Below are 20,657 nucleotides of genomic sequence, written 5' to 3' on the forward strand. Positions count from 1 at the left end.
TGTCACAAGTCTCTAAAGTTCTCCCTGATATTTATGGTCCTAGTGATGTCATCTGGAGGAGAGCCAGCTCCACCCAAGACACTTTATTAAATCTCTTTCAGGCAGGGATGTTTGAGAATACTACAAGGGACTCATCCGCTGAAAAAGCTAGATAAGCAATTGCCGTAGTGCGTTTTATCCCACACTAGTCCCAAGAAATGCTGTTAGATAAAAATATTTTATGAGCACGTGAATTTGAATACTGCCTCCGATAGCCCCTCTTGGCAGTTAATAATGCACATCAGTACATTAAAGGCTTCTGAAGTTGTTTCACACAAATTCTGTCTTTGTTCAACTTGAGTATGTACAGGGGTGGGCCAAGTAGGTTTACAGTTGTAATATGCAAATAAATAATACAATAATTAATAAACAATACAAGAATTCTGTATTTTGTGTTCTTAAAACTGTAAACCTCTTTTGCCCACCTCTGTATCTGACCACATGATTTTTTCACGTGGTCCTCTTTCCAATCTGTGGGACCGGTGTTCCATTGACCATGTTTTGGGAAATACTGAGTTAGACCCTGTTTCTGAATCTCATCTCAGCAGGTGTGTTTTGTCATGGAAAGCCCTTGACGTCCCAGATTCCATCAGTTCTAAGCTTCTAATTACCTTTTTCTGTTAATGCCTGCAGGAGAAGGAGTCAGGGGCCTAAGCTATTACATCAAATCTGTTTCACTTGGTGCCAGTTATTGAAACTTTCTAGACTTTATTTAGAGTTTATTTAGACTTTATTAACGTCTGTTAATCATATGATCAGATCAAGTAATCTCTCCAAGGATGTTCTATTTCTAAAAGTTGTTATTGATAATAATTAAAATTTAAATGATACTTTACAGTTCTCAAAATGCTCTTACATGTCTCATCTAGAAAGGCCTGGATCCTTTTTGGAAGCTGGCACTAAAGCCTAGCACCTACCTAACACTGCAGACTAGATTGGAAGTTCACTGAGCACTAAGTTTCATCTTCTGTAGATAGTGTGTCTTCTTGGACACGTGGCCAGCATCATGTGTTAACCATGCCCAGCACTGCAACCTTTCCCGCTGTTAAAGTGATACCTGTTCATTGTCCACCTACTCAGAGAAGCTAAGGTGCTGAAGTGATTTGAAGTGGGTTGACTACGATGCCACGGGGTACCTGCTGAGAGAGCATTTCTGTAGCTGAGAAGCCCTCGCGCACTTAAGGAGTGGGAATTCTAAATCCAGGCAGACATGTAGCTGTCTGAGACATGGTGGCTCTCTTTAGAGGCTTATCAAAGTGGCCAGGGAAGCATTTAATGAGCCAGGCTTCATTTATTAGTCAGAAAAGAGGGTTACAGCCTTAAAACCAAGGAAGGAATACATGTATACAAAAAAGAGCATTTAATGCAGTGCAGGAACCATTGATCAAACATGGGATCCCCCCCATACACCCACAAACACGCACACGATGGATGATCAGCGCTGCTTGGTCTTTGGTGTCAGATACATTTGTCATTTGATTTTGGCTCTGTTAAGCACCATCTGTATGACTTTGGACAATTTTATTTAATCTATCTAAGCCTACTGTAATCGTCTGTAAAGGAATACTATTTGTGCCAACCAAATAAGATTATTGTACAGATTATCTTAAATCATGGGTATAGTGCACTGCACAGACTCCATGGTTGGCAGTATGAGAAGACAGGAATGATTTACAGTTTCAGACATAATCTCTTAAAGAACTAGTGCCTTAATACCAAACCCCGTCAGCTACCCCAGAGCCTCCACAGAACTTCCTTGGGTGATGGGAATGTTCTTTGTGCTGCCAGTACGGTAGCCACTAACCACACGTGGCTCTTAAGCACTTGACTTGTGGCTAGTGGGACTGCAAAACTGAATGTTTTATTTAATTTAAAGGTAAAGTTTAAATTTAGAAAGCCACATGTGGCTAATGGCTACTGTTTTGGACAGCACAGCTATAGATTTCACACCAATGTGGTATGTTACAATTTTTTAACTGCTAAAATTTCTCCAGAGGGTTGTGATCCCTTTGAAAAGGATTAATTAATTTAGCTTGAATTTTACAAAGAACATAAGGTACTCTTTTATGGTTAATGTCGTTAGCCTCATTACTGAAAAGCTTTTTATGCAAAATAGTGTGGAAAGTTTCAGACTTTCATACTGTGTGAGATAAAATATTCAGTAGATATCCCCAGGAATCTATTGAATCTCACTGGAATATTGTGTGTTCGTGAGTAAGTATTTTATTGTCTTAATAAATGTTTCATGGAACAAAAGAATATCACACTTCTTTGCTTGTATGGTAATATATTTACAAAATTGTAAATCTACCTGCTAAGCTTTTTTATTGTGAGGTTCTTATTTATTTTTTGGAAATAAAATTTGAGGAGATCTCTGTTAGAACTTTAAGTTCTCCTTGTAGTTTTTGTTCTTGGTATTTCACTATAGTTTTATCTATGAATCTTATATCCTCTTACTGAGTTGTAATTTTTTTAAATTTTATTTATTTTTACAGAGAGGGGAAGGGAGGGAGAAAGAGAGGGAGAGAAACTTCAATGTGTAATTGCCTCTCATATGCCCCCTACTGGGGACCTGGCCTGCAACCCAGGCATGTGCTCTGACTGGGAATTGAACCAGTGACCCTTTCATTCGCAGGCCAGCACTTAATCCACTGAGCCACACCAGCCAGGACCTGAGTTGTCATTTTTAACCATATATTGGTATAATATTGTCTGACTCAGTTAATCCTTCTTGTCCTTGGCTTCTACTCTACCTGCTATTGATTATTGCTATTTCTGCTTCATTTCATTTACATCTTTCCTGATTTTTGTTGTCCTGGTATCACTTTTTTTAATTACTTTCTGTTGTTCAAATATAGTTGTCTGCCTTTTCTCCCCACTACTTTTTTAAATAATTTCATTCTGATGGCTTTCCTTAAAGCAGAATAGAGCTGAATTTTGTTATTTTAAGCAGATCTGCAAATGACTAATTTGTTTAAAAAATTAAGCATATTCATATATTGTAATTTCAGTATATTTTACTTATTCCCACCATTTTCTCAATGTATATGTCACTGTATTTTGCAGTTTTCCTCTTTTCATCTTGGTTACCATCTTAGCTTAATCATGTTTCACTTCTGTACTTCCACTGCCTTTCTCCCTTAATTAAGAAATTCTGTTCTGCCCTTTATTAAACTAGTGATTACCTTCTGGTCTTTCACTGTAATACTCAAATCTGTCTCTATTTTTCTCTTACAAGTTTTATACTATTGAAATTAAATAAGATGGGTTTCTCTCAATCCAAGAGACATTTTATAACGCTTGTTCATGTCTCCCAGTCCCAATCTGAGATTTTAGGAATAATTTGTTTCTAAGTCCTTTTTATGGCAAATGTCTCCCCAGCACTGAATTCCTGACATCATTATGTCAAGCCGTTATTTTATCATATAGTTCTTTTGTTTCCAGAATCCTTTCTCAAGACTTAATGACCCGTATATGTTGTTTTACTGTATTTTAACGGCCATACTACAAATGAGAAAACTAATGCTAGGCTATTTAATCTTCTTTGTAGTTAGTCTGTTCTTTCTGGAAATGAAAAGTTTTTTGTTTTCTTTTAGCCTTAGGGCTCAGAGATTTCATGAGGCTGTTTTTTTCCCCTTTTTTCCCCCATTATTGCTGTCCAGGACACCAGGAGTCCTGGTGATACCAGGTGATACCACCAGGTGATACCACCAGGTGATACCACCAGGTGATACCAGGAGGACACCAGGACACCTGAAGATATAAAGCTACTTGTTATTTAAGCATAGATATTTTTTACTATTATTTATTTTTTTTAAATCTTAGTTTGGAATTTATATTATTCACATTCTGATCTGTTCCCTGTCTTCTTATGTTTATTGTATTAATTTTTTAGAAATTTTGCTGTGTTGTAAGCTCCTTCTTCCACTCGATTTTCTGGATAACTGGTATAGCTTGAAGCAGTGGTCATTCATTTTTCTGTTCTTTTGTTGAGCCTGAATATTGAAAGAGTTTACTTTCCTGAACCAAAGAAAGACTTCAGTCTTTTATTTAGTATTCATCTATTGCTGAAGCAAATTCCCTCAGTACCATTACCAGTCAGGCTACATTCGTTTCTCCAGCAATTACAATCTTACAGACTGTGTTTTCTCCACCAAAAACAGTCTTACAAGATGTGATTGTTTTTATTTTACTGAGCTTGTGCCATAGTACTGTGACATTTCTACTGAGGTCTCAGGAGGATCTCTTTGCACTTGAGCCTCTCCTGGGGCTAACGTGTGAGAACAGGAACAAGGCTCCAACCAGAGAGCCAGGAATGCTTCACCTCTCCAGTGTAGACCACCCCCCAGGCTGGACCAGAGTGGCGGCAGGATCTGCTGACCTCACTTCATGCAGCAAGTCACAGAGGCAGGGTCCCCCATCTGCAAGTCAAATGGATCACTGATAGATGCTACCTGTGTCCTTTTAGAAGGGCATGAGATCTGTGGTCTTTCTTGCTTTTCAGCATTTCCCTAAAACTCTTAAAAAATTAAAACCCCAGCAATGAGTCACATGGCACTTGCCCATTTTCTCAGGAGAAATCTCAGTCCCTCTAGTCAGATGTTGTACTGGAAGCTGGATGTCAGGACAAAACTGTAAAAGGAGGGCTTTTGATTTCCCATCAGATTTTCTGGGAAGAATGTGATTTATTGGTTTGATTAACTCAGTAATATGTTCAGGGCTGCTTGAGGCTCAGGATGAGTTAACTTAGGCAGAAATTTCAATAAGAAAATAGTACATTGAATTCATATTATTATAGACAGGCTTTGTCAACTCACATGCCTAACACTTTAATCACTGCCATTGCAGTCTTATGACCTCATTGTATTTGGATCCAGGGAAATATAAGATCCGTTCAAGCACAGGTTCTCATTGATTCTGTTACTGAGTTTATTGATAATGAAGAAATATTTTGTGAGCACATGTCACTTTTTCCTGGAATTGTTAAGGCCTTCTGAACTATACTATAGGTTTTTCTTACATATAAAACTTGGTACTTTATTGATTTGACTTGTGTCAAATCATACGATCCATCTTTTGTGCTAATCATTCGTGTCTCTGGCCCTCTTATTAACTCCTGACAAAATATTTTTGTCTCCAAAAGTGATATCCTTCTAAATAATCTTATTAGTTTTTAATTTTCAGCCTTGTTCATTGCCCTTAAAGTAAATTAATTGGTTTTGCTCTTGGGAGAGTGCACTTTAAGTTCATAGTCCATGAATTTGGGACCACATCTTTGATGGCCTTCATCCATATGAATTGTGACATCAAAGATAGTAATTTTGTTTGCATCATTAACCAGCACCTAATTATCTTTCCCGCCTCTGCATTCTTCAAGAGCTCTTTGATGTCTGCAGTAGCCGTGTGCTTTGAAAAGCTAGAAAATGATGAGAGGGGTCCTTCTTTACTGAGTCCATGTTCTACTGAAATCTTAAATAATGGTATTATGTCAGGAACAAAATGCAGTGCCACTGTGGTAATTAAAGTAATTGCTCATCTATTTGCAGAAGCAAAGGTCATTCATGTACCAAGGGTCTCAATTTACAGAGAGAGAATTTCTCCCTAGTATAGCATGCTAGATGGAGGCTCATTTTGGGGAGAAACCAGAAGCGAAGCAAGGCTGAACTTGCAGATTGGGAGTTAGGAGATTAGAGCTGAGGGTGGCAGGAGGCACTTGTGGGGTTGTGACAATATTCATTAAAATGGTAAAGTGCTTTGGTCTGTTAGGAGAAGGCACAGCTACCAAAACCAAAGACTGCAGATGATCGGTGTCAGGTTTGATGAGTGTAGCGGGCATGGTGCAGTGCATTGAGGGAGGTGGATCCCCAGGTTGAATCTCAGCTTCCCTTTTTTCCAGCTCTCTGATTCTCCACATGTGACTTAATCTCTGCTGATTTTTTGTTTGTAAAACAGAAAATACTTTGGGGACTTCGAAATAAAAACAGTGTATAGAAAGGGTTCATGTAAAGTGCCTGCCACGTATTCAGTTATCTTCCCTTGATTGTCAAAAATAGGAACAATGAGTTGCCATAATTCGAGAACAATAGTGAGATACCATTTTTTACCCACTTTGTGAGCAAAAATCAAACCATTTGCCTCTACTCGGCATTAGAAAAGGTGTGAGGAAACAGCTTCTCTCTTATACTACTGTTGAGAGTGTAAATCGCTACCACCTATTCAGAGATCAGTTCTGAACTTGTGTGTGAATATTTTTCAAACTGGATGCTTGACCCAGTAATTCTAGTGCTGAGAATTTATGCTATGGAAAGCCAAAGTAGGTAGTCAGTAAACATGTTCAAGGATAACCAATACAGCATTGTGAGCACTTGTAATCCAACACAGATACCCATCACAAGGCAAGTGGCCAGTGTTGCTGCAGGGTATTTCCGTGCCCTCAATGGCAACTTTGTATATGGAAAAGACTCGGAGTTTATTTCAGTGGCAAAAGTTCAGGTTTGCTTTATTTAGATAGAATTCCAAACCCTGGTTATTATTTGAGCTTTTAAAATAGATATTTTTAATTTCACACTACACATAATATAAAATTTACCACTTTGACCATATTTAAGGGTGCACTTAAGTGGTGTTTAGGATATTCACATTGTTGTGCTACCGTCCCCATCATTCACTCACAGACTTCTTTTCATCTTGAAAAACTGAAACTCTTATACCCTTTTAACATTAACCCCCTACTCACCCTTACCTCCAGTTCCTGGCGGCCACCACACTATTTTGTCTCTATGAATTTGACTACTTTAGGTATCTGACATAAATGGAATGAGAACATTTTTCCTATTGTAACTGGCTTATTTCACTCAGAATGATGTCCTCAAGGTTCATCCATGTTGTAACATGTGTTAGAATTTTCTTCCTTTTTAAGGCTGCTGAATATTCCATTGTGTCTATTTTGTTGATGAATTTATCTATTAGTGAACATTCAAGTTGTAAACAATGCAGTTATGAACATTGTGTGAACAGATATTTATTCAAGTCCCTCCTTTCAATTGTTTAGGGCATATTCCTTGAGCTTTTAAATTCAACTTATATGTATTACTAATATATCAATAAATCTAGCAGATTTTAGTAGCCACTTTCAGTACTATTTGATCCCATTTTCATACTTGTTAGTGAAACACCTTCATACCTTTTAGGCTGCTTTTATGTATGTATGTATGTATGTATTTATTTATTCCTCACCTGAGGATATATTTATTGATTTTAGAGACAGAGAAGAAGGAAAGGAGGAAGGGAGGTGGGAGCTAGGAAGGGAGGGGGGAGAGAGAGAGAGAGACATCAATCAGTTGACTCCTGTACACACCCCGACTGGGGATCCAAACCACAACCCAGGTATGTGTCCTGACCCAGGACTGAACCCATAACGTTTTGGTGTATGGGACGATGTTCCAACCTACTGAACCACCTGACCAGGGCTTAAACTGCTTATATGAGGTCTGTCTGGAAAAAGTCCAGCCATTGTTAATATAACAAGAATGGTTTGGGTGACATCGATGTAACCTGGCAGCCAAGGAGAGTGGATTAGAATGCACATGCCTGAACAGTGACAACTTTACTGTGCTAATCAGTTGGGGCAGTAAATGCCATTGAGTGAGCATGTGTACTCTGTGGCCATTGCATTAAAAATGAGTGAGTAGAGCAACAAATCTGCATCAAGTTTTGCATTAGGCTTGAACATTCTCCTGCAGAAACTGGTCAGACGATGCAGAAGGCCGCAACTATGGGCAAGTGGTGATTGGCTGCCCCTTCAAGACAATGCACCATCTCATACAAAAAAGTTTTTGGCAAAACATCGAATCACCCAGGTGACTCAGCACCCCTATGCCCCAGATTTGGTGCCTTAAAAGTTTTGGCTTTTCCCAAAACTAAAATCACCTTTGAAAGGGAAGAGATTTCAGGCCATGGATGAGATTCAGGAAAATAGGATGGGGCAGCTGATGGCAACTGAAAGGACTGTGAGGTCCCAAGATGCCCGCTTTGAAGGGGACCGAGGCATCATTGTCCTATGTGCAGTGTTTCTTGTATCTTCTTCAATAAACGCCCGTTTTTCATAGCACATGGTGGGATACTTTCTGGACAGAACTCGTATATGTCAAATACATCTAACATCTTCAATTGTACAATATAAAAACCTTTGTAAGTACTCAAATATTTCATAAAGCTAATTAAAACCTAAATGTATACTCAAAGTTATAAATATAAATTTATAAAAACCTGAGGTTCACTTAAATGATCTAATTCTGTATATGAGCATAGTCACACTTAACTTAAAAATCACAACTCTGAATAAATAAATTTATTTTAAATCATGCTTACAAGGCAGTCTGATGGACTGGTTCAAATGCTGTTAAATATCAAAGGTACATCAGTTTTGCACAGATCTATTAAAAAATATTAATTGCTTTGCTTCTCAAACATTCTGTACTTCTAAAATTTCCTGAGGTTGACATTAAGGAAGACAGTTACCATCTTGAACTCAATACACTGTACAGTGGAATACTACTCAGCAGTAAAAAGGATTTGAAGTACTGGCCCATGCCATAGAATGGATGATCCTCAAGAACATTTTCTAAGACAAAGGAGTCAGTCAAAAAAGGCAGCATATTATATGCTTCCATTTATATAAATTGTCCAGAAAAAGCAATTTTATAGTGACAGAAAGTAGATTAGTAGATGCCTGAAGCTGGAAATTGGCACCAGGAATCTTTCTGGGCTGATGCGAATGTTCCAAAATTGGACTGTGGTATGGATTAGGAAGTACACACTTCCAGTTACAAAGTAAGTCAAGGGGTTATAATCTACAGTGTAGGGAACATGGTCAGTAATATCACAATAACCGTGTATGGTGACAGGTGGCTACTAGACTTAGCCCTGGTGATCACTTCGTAAGGTACAGAAGTGTGGAATCATTTTCTTGTACACCCGAAACTGACATAATATTGTATGTCAGTTGTAATTAAAAAAAGAGAGAAATAACTTCCGGCCAAGATGGAAGTGTAGGTGGAAACACGGTGCCTCCTTGCACAACCAAGTTTAAAGACAACAATGTTTTAGTAGCAAAAATGCAACCAAAACACAGAAAATTGAACCGTATGGAAGTCCAACAACAACGAACCATTCAGCCAGACTAGTAAGAGGGGCGGAGTCAGCAGCTGGCAGAGCGGGGTTGAGTAGGAAAAAGCGGCAGGACTGATCCAGGTATGCAGGCAGCAATGGGCAGATCCCAGGCACTGGGTGGCAACAGGCGGACCCAGTGGGGGTGCAGGGCGGCTGGCTGGCTGACCGCACTCACACATTCACACTCAGATAAACCAGGCCAAGGAGTGAGCAGTGAGACAGACATCGCAGGCTAGGGCCCCAGCGATGGGAATTAAAGCCTAAAAGTACCAATTGCAAAAACTTTCGGGGTTGAGGTTTTTGGGAAGAAGCTCCCAGGCTCACAGAGAGTTTGTTGGAGAGACCCATAGGGTCCTGGAGGGTGTACAGGCCCGCACACCCGGGAGCCGGCACCAGGGGAGCCCGATTTGCTTGCGGGAAGCAGCAGAGGAGACCGAAATCTGAGAGAGAGAGAGAGAGAAATAAATGCCATTGCCCCTCTCTGCCCCTGCCCCCACATGCAGTGTCACAACCCAGCAACTGGGTCACCCCACCCTGGTGAACACCTAAGGCTCTGCGCCTCATATGTAATAGGCAAGAACAGACCAAAACATTATGGCTCAGGAACAGCTCAAAGCCCCAGAGCCAATAATTCTAAGTGACCAAGAGATAGCCAACCTATCAGATGCACAGTTCAAAATACTGGTGATCACGATGCTCACAGAACTGGTTGATATTAGTCACAAAATAGAGGAACAAATGAAGGCTAAACTAATTGAAATGAAGGGAAATGCACAGGAAACCAGTAGTGGTGGAAGGGAAACTGGGACTCAAATCAAGTGAGTGGACCAGAAGAGAGAAAAAAATGATCAAACAGAAAAATATGAATGGGACAACTGTAATGGCATAATCAATAAAATATATTAAAAAGAAAAAAAATAAAAATGAGAGAAATAAATGTCTGCTGAGAAGCCAAAACCAAAATAAAACAAAAACCAAAATTGGACTGTGGTGAAGGTTGTGCAATTCAATAAATTTACTAAAAACTATTGAATTTTACATTTAAGAGAGCTGAATGCATGACATATAAGTTGCACCTTAATGAAATTATTTGAAATGAAGCAGCATCCCCCCAATCTTTTGATGAGTTTGTTAACTGCGCCATTTGCTTAAGGTGAATAAAAGTGAGATATATATTTGTTATATGTAATGAAAAGTTACATGCTACACTGCACTTAGATACTAGAATATCAAAACAGGAGTATTTATGTTTGACGAGCTAATTTTTCAACAAAGTTTTCTTAGTCATATAACAATGAGGAATATATCTCTTTCCAACACACTGGCTCCCGCTAACCAAGTAGTAAGGAGTTTTCTCCTTTTGTACTTTGCTAACACACTGCAAGTGTGTCCTTCACTATGTCTGATTGGGATGGTATACAATACTTGACCCATGATGAAATCTTGATGGAGAGAGTGCATAGCCAATAACATTTAATTAGGGTCTTTAAGGACTCATTGGCCATAATCAAAATAGTGTAAATTTTGGAACAGAATGCTTCAATCTGACTAGGATATTTAAATTCCTTTTCAATAGCTAGTATTTATTTATATACATGTTAGTAATTCTTGGATAAGTAGGTACCATTGCAAATTTAAAGTTTTGAAGTAGTTGGTTGGAAGGAAATTTAAGCAAAACATAGAAGGAATATAAACTCTGATCCCAGGAAGGGGAGTCTGAGTTTGACTTCATTAGAGCCTTCAGCATGAAAGGTCATTTGCTGAGCAGACAGCTCTCCTTGTCCAGGTACACCTCTTCTCTGAAGAGACCGGGCTAACAGGGCATCATTTTAAGAAGATGTTGTAGTTAGAAGGAATGAATTTCCCGACAAGTTGATTTATTTAAGGATGAGATTACACGGGAGGCTACATAGGCTTCTCTCTGGGAATCCTAAAAGTGTACAGAACGTCAACATATGTGCATCTCCGTGAATCTTTTTTTTGTGGGGAAAAAAAGGCTCTTCCTTAACTTCTTCAGAACTTAATTTACTTTATTGTGAGTCTACTATTTATTTAAAATGGCAGAATAATGTGTTGTCTGGAGGAAAATAGAGTAGGTTTAAAGTATGCATGACCTGTTTTTTTTGTGGTGTGGGAAGCATGCTTATTTACAAGGTTGACACATCTACACGTATACTACAAAGACTGTCTTTTTCAGAAACGTGGTTTGTAGCCAGCACATCTGTTGTTCTTATGCAAAGGATTAAAATGAACTGTTTTTGTTGAAGTTCAGCTGTAGAGTAATAGAATGTTAACACAGCTTGGTAAAGAAGTTACCTATTTTAGATTTTGTTTTTTCATATCGAACTTTTAAATTGTTGTTTTCCTCTGTGTGAAAAAGACTCCTTCTTCATTAAACATAGAAGTTTTATGTGGTTCTAAGTTGTATTTTTGTAATTCTGTAGCATTTATATATCTAAGTCTTTCTGGCTTAGCATTTTGAATGTCGAATTACATCCAAGTTTGATGTTTGCCAATAATGATTTTTCATAAAAATCTTATCAACATTATTGACTCCTAAGACCCTCCTTTGAGTATGACATTGTTTTTCTCTCACAAAAATCTCAAACTTATTCTGGCTTTTCCCTTCAAATGGAATTATGTCATTTTCTTTAGAGCTTATCAAGAAATCTTGATTATCATGTATTTCAATACATTTCCAAGAGTTAATAAACTGCGTGCCTACAATCTCTGTGAAAGGGAAATTTTTTTTCCATGTATTTCTGTTGTTGTTTATAACAAATGTGAATCATTTAATTAGTCAGTCTTCAGGAACTGCCATCTGGTTTACTGTGTTTCTCAAAACAGCAGCAGCAACACTCAAATTAAAAACTATTTAATAGTTAACTAGTTAAAACTATTCATTCAGTTCTGCTTAAATGAATATATATTGATCATCTAAGAGGTTTGTGGAAGTAATTATGGCAAGAGAGGAATAGAGTAGGAATGCCTAGCTTTCAAGTTGCCCATAGTCTAGATTAGTCCTTCTTAAACCTTAGGATGTGTGTGCATCTCCTGAGTATCTTGTTAAAATGTGGTGATTCTGGAGTGGGACCTGGGTCTCCATTTCTAATCAGTTCCCAAGGGACGCGTGATGTTGGTGGTTCATGGACCACACTGTGAGATGCAGGGGTCTCAATAGACTGTCCTTAACATTCCTGGAACAGGCTGCCTGCAGATCATATGTGACATACAGTTGCTAACATTTTTATCATCATCAGTGACAGAACTGAGCAATGGCACGGTCATCTTCTAGAGAGTGGAGATCATATAATATTAACTTACTTGGAAAGAATCCGTGACTGTGAGCCTCATTAGTACTGTCTTTCTAGACAGCTGAGCTACACATAGAAGTAAACAGACTGACATGGAAACAAAAATCAGGTTGTTAGAACTAAATGTTTATAAACAAATTAGACTGGCCAAATACAGGGTCTGGCACAAATAACGCCTCTTTTTAATCACAAAATCATAAGCATGTAATTCTGTAACAAAATATCACACTCAAGCACACCATATGACATTTTAGGTGAAATGTGCAAATTAAAAGTGTATATTATTACACCCGTATTATTACCCTACCAACCACACCCAAGCAACGGTTACTCCTGCCAGACTCTGTGTATTTGTTATATGGAAAGATACATCTTTATTGATCCTGCTTTAATTTTTTTGACTCTTACCTGCCTAATAAGAAAAGAAAGTCTTTGCTGGGCAGAGAAGGTGTAAAGCAGGTGCGCGTGGGAAATGTGAATGAGCGAGGAGCTCTGGGCGTGGCTGGGGCGGCAGTGTCCCGGAGAAGGCGCCCTTCACTCCATCACTGCCATGGAGCACGCAGGCCCAGAGGAGCCAGAGCTTCCAGCTTTTCAAGGAAAGCCAGAAATGAAATTTGCATGTGAAATTTCCCAATTTAAAAATGTTGGCTACTAATTTAAATTCTTTTAGAACATCATGTGGGCCAAGAAAACACATCTGTGTCCCAGACACAGCCCTTGAGCCACCCATTTACAACGTCTAGTGTAGACTACACCGAAGTGTCATGACTGAAAAATGACGAGTTTTTAAAATGAAACTTTCTGGCCTCCTGTCTTTAGACACTTTAGTCAAAAGAAATAGCCTCTGTGTTAGGGACTTGGAGGTACTGGTGTGAGACTGGTGTGCGATGATGGAACCCGTCTTTTTGTCTCCTTTCCCACCCAGACTACAGGACAGGCCCGTGTTTCACGCAGGTCAACAACCAGATGTGCCAAGGGCAGCTGACAGGCATCGTCTGCACGAAGACTCTGTGCTGTGCGACCATTGGACGGGCCTGGGGCCACCCCTGTGAGATGTGCCCCGCCCAGCCTCAGCCCTGCCGGCGGGGCTTCATTCCCAACATCCGCACGGGAGCTTGCCAAGGTGAGTTAGCCGTCTGCCTATGTGCAGAGTCGCCCACGTGTCCGGTCTCCTTTCACTGCACCAGGGGGGTCGGCCACTATGGCTGGTGGCCTTTAGCCATGTTCCATTTCCAAGAGGGGCTTCCTGAGCAAACCTGACTAGAGATGGCTTATCTCTTTGCCACCTAATAAATAGTTATTTTTCAACCATCGACATGAATGAATCAATGAGAGATAATACGAAGAATTAGGGGAGATTAATAGAGTTTAAAATATTTAATACAATCAGAAGACAAACCACTCCATGTCTTCATCCACTTGGCACTAGATGCTCCCTTCCCAGGCCCCTCAAACCATAGACATGTTAACACCCAGGAAAAACGTTTTGTCCATTTTTTCTAATCTCAATCAAGATATGAGAACCCAAGCCTAGGCAACATGGAGAAGAGAGGCACCCGATATTGTTATTCATAGTGTCTTTAGAGACAAAATTGAACTTCTTCCATGATTATAGTTATTTCAGAGCTTATAATCTAGTTGGTTACACTTGTGTCTGCAGGAAACCTTATATATATATAGTGATATATGTCTTATGTATCAGGGCTAGATTGGGGCCCTGAGGATACTACTACAGTAAACTCCAAGCCAAGGAGCCAAAACTTGTTACATATTTATTGGATAAGTACTTTAATTTTCAGCCACTACAATTCTCACTTTTTTTGGCTACTTTTCTGAAATCATGTGTATTAATCCTATTTTTAGAGCTTAGAAACAGAGCTCTTGCAATGAACTTTCAAAAGGCAGTAAGAGAACTCTCCCCAGGGCTCCTGCTGGCTTCTCTGGGATCTGTCGTGGATAATAGGGGAAGGGCCATCAAGGAGCATGTATAAAGGACACATGGGCAAAGCCAAAGGGGGGGTGGAGGGTGGGAGGCAGGGATGGGTGGGGTGGAGGGGCATGATGGGGTAAAAATGGAGACAACTGTAGTTAAACAACAATAAAAATAAATTTATTTTGAAAAAGCAGTAAGATCACAGGAAAATAGAAAAGCACTTTTGTATTATTCAAAAGAATAGTGTTATTCATATTTGAGATGTGGGGAGTTAGATGTATTTGTTATAATTAAATCACATGTAAAATTAATCTGAAGTTTTTCAAATGGATGTCAACAACCCGAGTCAGAGGCAGAGATGTTATCTACTCAGCACACGTACCTGGTGCATTACAAAGGCCTGTCCCGTGTCTTAAAACTCAAGTGAGAATTGTAGTTCTAGGAGCTTGTGTATAGCCTCAATTTGATACTCTTACCAGTCTGATTATATATAGTTCCTGATAAAACAACAATTTTTCCTATAAAGATAAGCTATACTATAAACTATATGGCATTCACTATACACAGATTTCCTAGATTAGTATATAGATCACCACTGAATTTACATAGATTCCTATTAAAGATGAAGCACTGTATGGATTTACTAGATTGATACTGACTGGATTTCCTAGACTAACACTTTTTGTTATTCTATAGCATTTTTCACCTTCTGATATACTTGCTTATTTATTATCATTATTGTTTTTATTCTCCCCCAGCTAGAATGTAAGATTTGCTGGATCAGAAATCTGTTTTATTCCTTAATGTCTCTGAGTCATCTAGAACAGTGCCTCACATACAGTCTATGCTCAGTAAATGTCTTTTGAATTAGTAAATGGGATTAACATTAAAATACTTCCAAAATCACTTTTAAAAATATATTTTATTGATTAATCCATTACAGTTGTTCTATTCCCCCCTCCATTCATTCATTGCCCTCCACCTGGCACATCCATTCATTGCCCTCCACCTGGCACATCCCCTTCCCCACCATTCTCCCCTCCCTTTAGTTTATGTCCATCTGTCTCAAGTTCTTTAGATTCTATATTTCCCATACTATTCTTGCCCTCCCCCTATCTATTTTTTATCTACCGTCTATGCTACTTAGTCTCTGTACCTTCTCCCCCTCTCTCCTCCTCCCATTCCCCTGTTGCTAACCCTCCATGTGTTCTTCATTTCTGTGGTTCTGTTCCCGATCTAGCTGTCCTCTTGGTTTGCTTTTGTTTTAGATGTGGTTGTTAATAACTGTGAGTTTGCTGTCCTTTCACTATTCATATTTTTTATCTTCTTTTTCTTAGATAAGTCCTTTTAACATTTCATATAATAAGGGCTTGGTGATGATGAACTCCTTGAATTTGATCTTATCTGAGAAGCACTTTATCTGCCCTTCCATTCTAAATGAAAGCTTTGCTGGATAGAGCAATCTTGGATGTAGGTCTTTGGATTTTATGACTTGGAATACTTCTTTCTAGCCCCTTCTTGCCTGTAAGGTCTCTTTTGAGAAATCAGCTGACAGTCTGATGGGAACTCCTTTGTAGGTGACTGTCCCCTTATCTCTTGCTGCTTCTAGGATTCTCTCCTTCATTTTAATCTTGGCTAGTGTAATTATGATGTGCCTTGCTGTGTTCCTCCTTAGATCTAACTTCTTTGGAACTCTCTGAGCTTCCTGGATTTCCTGGAAGTCTATTTCCTTTGCCAGATTGGGGAAGTTCTCCTTTATTATTTGTTCAAATAAGTTTTCCACTCGTGGCTGTTTCTTTTCCCCTTCTGGTACCCCTATAATTCGGATGTTGGAGCATTTCAAGATGTCCTGGAGGTTCCTAAACCTCTCCTCATTTTTTTGAATTCTTGTAACTTCACTTTTTTCTGTTTGGTCATTTTTTTCTTCCTTCTGGTCCACCCCCTTGATTCAAGGCCCAGTTTCCTTTCCATCACTATTGGTTTTTTGTGTATTTCCCTTCATTTCAATTAGTTTGGCCTTCATATGTTCCTCTAATTTGTGACTAAAATCAACCAGTTCTGTGAGTATGCCGATCACCAGTATTTTGAACTGTGCATCTGAGAGGTTCACTATTTCTTTTTCACTTAGAGTTATCGGCTCTGGGGCTTTGAGTTTTTCTTGAGCCATATTTTGGACTGTTCATGCCTGTTAAGTATGAGGAGCAGAGCCCTAGGTGTTCACCAGGGCTGGGCCACTCAGTCACTGGGTTGTGACACTGTATGTGGGGGTGGGGTCAAAGGAAAGCAATGGCTATCCCCTCTGCTGCCTCCCGCCACTGCTGATGCCACTGCCTCCGGGGCCCGTATGATCCATCCCACTGCCCACAAATGTGCGACCGAGGTCAGCCTGCTGCCTTGCGTCCTTGCTGGGTTTGCCACTGGGGCCTGTGTGGTCCGTCTCACTGCTCACTCCCCTGCTGGTTTATCTGTGAGTGAATGTGTGACCATGGCCAGCCTGCTGCCCTGCGCCCTCACTGGGTCTGCCTGATGCTACCCCCCTGGATCTCTGGGCACCTGGGGTCGGGGTACGTTTCTTGCCCATCCCTCCTTTGCTGCTGGCTCCGCCCCTCTTACTGGTCTGGTTGAACTGTTGGTTGTTGTCGGACTTCCATATAGTTCAATTTTCTCTTCTTTGGCTGCATCCTTGTTTACTAAATTTTTGTTGTATTCAAACTTGGTTGTGGGAGAAGGCACAGTGTTTCCCCCTATGCCTCCATCTTAGAAAAAGTCAAAATCATTTTTCATAGAGATTTTTCAGGTTGAGAAATGCCCTTAACTTTAACCTACCATCCCAGATTATTGACTCTCCTCATCTTCTGTATTAGCACTTATGCTGTTCTACCTTGGTATTTTGTCAGAGAGCTGCAGTTTTCTGAACACAGTTATTAAAAATGGACTGATCTCAAACTTTCTGAATGTTCTTCAGGATTAGTAATGTCTGAAGGCTTATTTATTTATGTTTATGCAGCAAAGATAAGTTTTGGGCTTCATTTGCCTAAAAGACTTTAATGGATTAATAGAGCTACCAGAGCAAAATGAAATTTGAAACGTGGTTAAAATGTCTGGAAAAGCAAGTTCAAAGAGTTCTGCTTTATTTCAAAATTGTGGCATAGTCAGAAAGTTTTCAATTCAATACTAATCCTCGGTCAGACTGTTTTAAGGCTACATCTTACTGTGATTTTTTTTCCCTTTAAATTCCTAGACTCTCCCAAATACTGCTGCCAAATTAATGTGGAAGATATAGGGCATGAAAAAATAACATAATAAAACATATGTGCATGTCATTCTTTTCTTTGTAATAGTGATCTCTTAATAGAATAATGAACATTTTATAGAGTTAAAAATAAACTTCAGCTGTGTAGATGATAACCATAAATACCTTAATATTGGTTCTAAAACATGGTCCGTAGTAATGAAGGGAGGACATTCTGAAGTTCTGAACATAATGTTATCGCATAGCTGGTGCAAATAGAAAATTACCTTGTCTGTGACTTAAGAGATAATGACCTCTTAACAGGACCATGTAATAAACAGAATAACTGAAAAAATGAGGGCTGACAGAAAACTAAGATGATATGTTTCAAAAATTAAGGTACAAGAAAAGTAATCAATGTAACTATTGCCATAATGACTTTCTGGACTAAAATAAGCAGTGTCAGGAAGGTGATGCCAGTGACTGCTAAGTGCTGTAAGGTCAGGCATAACAATTCTTGACTCCTTCCATATTGAGTCCACATTTAATCTCCTCTTCTGTCTTATTATACAGTAAAAGGACCAAAGTTAACTAACATAGGTCTTAAAATTTAAACTGTCATAAAATAAGTGACTTAAAGCTTTAAAAATTGGCATTAGGCCCTAGGTGATATGGCTCAGTAAATTGAGCGCAGGCCTGCAAACCAAAGGGTTGCCGGTTCAATTCCCAGTCAGGGCACATGCCTGGGTTGTGGGCCTCTCCCTCTCTTTCTCTTTCCCTTCCTCTCACTCTAAAAATAAATAAATAGATAATCTTTTTGAAAAAGTAAATAAAAATTGGCATTAAGTTCATTTCCAAGAATATTTACAAATTTTAAAATGTCATAACTTGTCACATGCCTGTGTTATATTATTTTCTTACAAGTAATTTCTTCTCTTTTAATCTTTACAGTCAAATGAATCTACTCTAACTAGAAAGTATTTTATTTAAGATTAGCACTTGACTTTGGTTCTTTTAGATTTTCAAATGAACTATGCATGTACATTGTTAAAAGCATGTTAAAAATAAAAGTATGTTTCATGATTATTATTGGTTATTTGATTTAGGAATTGAGCTTTCAAATTAGAATGGCAGGAGAGAGTTGCTCATTAAATTCCATCTTTTGCTTTAGCATGGACAATAGTAATAGGCTGGTGATGAGCCTCCACTCCGTTCCAGACAACGTGAGAGGCATGGAACTCATAGACAGAGCCTGAGTCAGGCCCTAGCCAGGACACCGGCCAGGGGCTTAAACAAAGAAATATCAGTACAGGTTCTGAAGTACTCCCTACAAAACAAATGCTGGTGTGTGTTCTTTTCCAATGGGATTAGTGTACAGAAACATTGAATTCCTTCACGTAGACATGAAAAATGTAGGCATTAAATCTCAGCTGAAACCAGGTAGGCATGGCTAGTTTCTCAGCTGTAGTCTGAGAGGAAGATGCCCCGAGTAGAAAGTTATTTATGGGCCTTCTCTATAGCACTAAGTGAAAAAGAGATTTGGTTCATTTGATTAGTATAAATTATAAAAGATAAATTTATCTTGGCTGCCTATATTGACTAAGTTAACCAGATTATTATGAAGTTCAACTTTAATTCATATTGTATGAATACAGGCTGTTCTAATACAGTACAAAAATTTTACTTGAAATAGACTTGATTATAGAAACTCTCATTTAAAATAGCAGAATATACCCCTTCTTTTAACTTGACAAAAACTAGCAAGGAAATGAATAACAGGAAACAAGGCATTCTAAGATAAAGTTCTACAACCCCCCATTAAAAGCAGTACTGAACACATGCAGTTGCTGGGAAGTCACTGGGACAAGGAGAATCTTCTAAGCATTTACTTTGAATATCAGCCTCCTGAAATGCTATTCAGAGGCTGTGGATTTTCCATTGGAGAAGAAGAGACTGTCCCTCTAAGAGATAGCTCTACTGCAGACCCTTAGAGTAAAGAAGGGATAGTAGAAAGAAAGAGAAATTTTGGAGGTAAGCTGTGTCTAGTATCCACTCGCTGACACACTCACTGAGGTAAAGGAAGGGGGGCGGTGAAAGAGGACATAAGAGCCACCAGTGAGCAACTCCAAGAGTCAGAGTCTGATAGAGGAGAAGGTGGGAGCCACGCCACTATTGGTAAGTTGAAAATTTATACTTGGGGGGGAAATGTGGGAATTTGCTGAGAAACCCTTTCAATTAGTATTCCCTATAGAAGTTCTCAAACCAATCCATTTCCTCTTGGCTCTCCCCTTTGTTGCTTCAGCAGGAAATGGCACCATATAAAGAGTAATAAAGAGGAAAGGCCTACATAAAAAAAACACTGGAAAAAAAAGAGCATAAAGAAAAAGCCAATGAATATGGTTTAAAGAAAAATTCCCAAGTAAATACCAAATTCATATACTTCTCTCTTATCTCAAGGAAATGAAAAACAATTATGGTCCTTTTATAAAAAGTAAGTCAAAGGAGAGTTATGAGTTTAGTAAAGACAATCAGACATAAAAATGAGTTGATATTATCAACTCAAGAAAGAAATTGAAAAAAGATTCAAATCTTTACCTACTGGAAGGCAAATAAAGCAGGTATGAGGTCTGTCTGGAAAAAGTCCAGCCATTGTTAATATAATGAGAATGGTTTTTGTGACATCAATGTAACCTGGCAGCCAAGAAGAGTGGACTGGAATGTGCATGTATGAAAAATGACGCCCTCACTGTATTAGTCATTGCAGGTAGTAGGTGATGTTGAGTGAGCATGTGTATTGTGTGGCCATTGCATTCAAAATGATTGAGTGAAGGGACCCATGGATCTTCACCAAATTTGCATTAAGCTTTAACATTCCTCCAAGGAAACGAGTTGGATGATTCAGAAGGCTCAGCTGTGGGTGGTGATTGGCAGCTTCATCACAACAATGCACCCACTCATGCACCACGTC

The 20,657-nt window shown here is 39.0% G+C and overlaps 1 protein-coding gene across 1 annotated transcript in view; it reads left to right on the forward strand.

Moving 5' to 3' along the window:
* FBN2 (fibrillin 2) overlaps nt 1-20,657 on the forward strand; it is a 269,378-nt gene that overhangs the window by 66,600 nt on the left and 182,121 nt on the right. The window contains exon 6 of the mRNA XM_037028439.1: nt 13,450-13,647. Coding sequence (XP_036884334.1) covers nt 13,450-13,647 — 198 coding nt within the window. The remainder of the gene's footprint in view (nt 1-13,449; nt 13,648-20,657) is intronic.

Source organism: Sturnira hondurensis, unplaced genomic scaffold (genome assembly GCF_014824575.4).
Source record: "Sturnira hondurensis isolate 20B ecotype Veracruz unplaced genomic scaffold, ASM1482457v3 Scaffold0001509, whole genome shotgun sequence".
NCBI classification, from domain to species: domain Eukaryota; kingdom Metazoa; phylum Chordata; class Mammalia; order Chiroptera; family Phyllostomidae; genus Sturnira; species Sturnira hondurensis.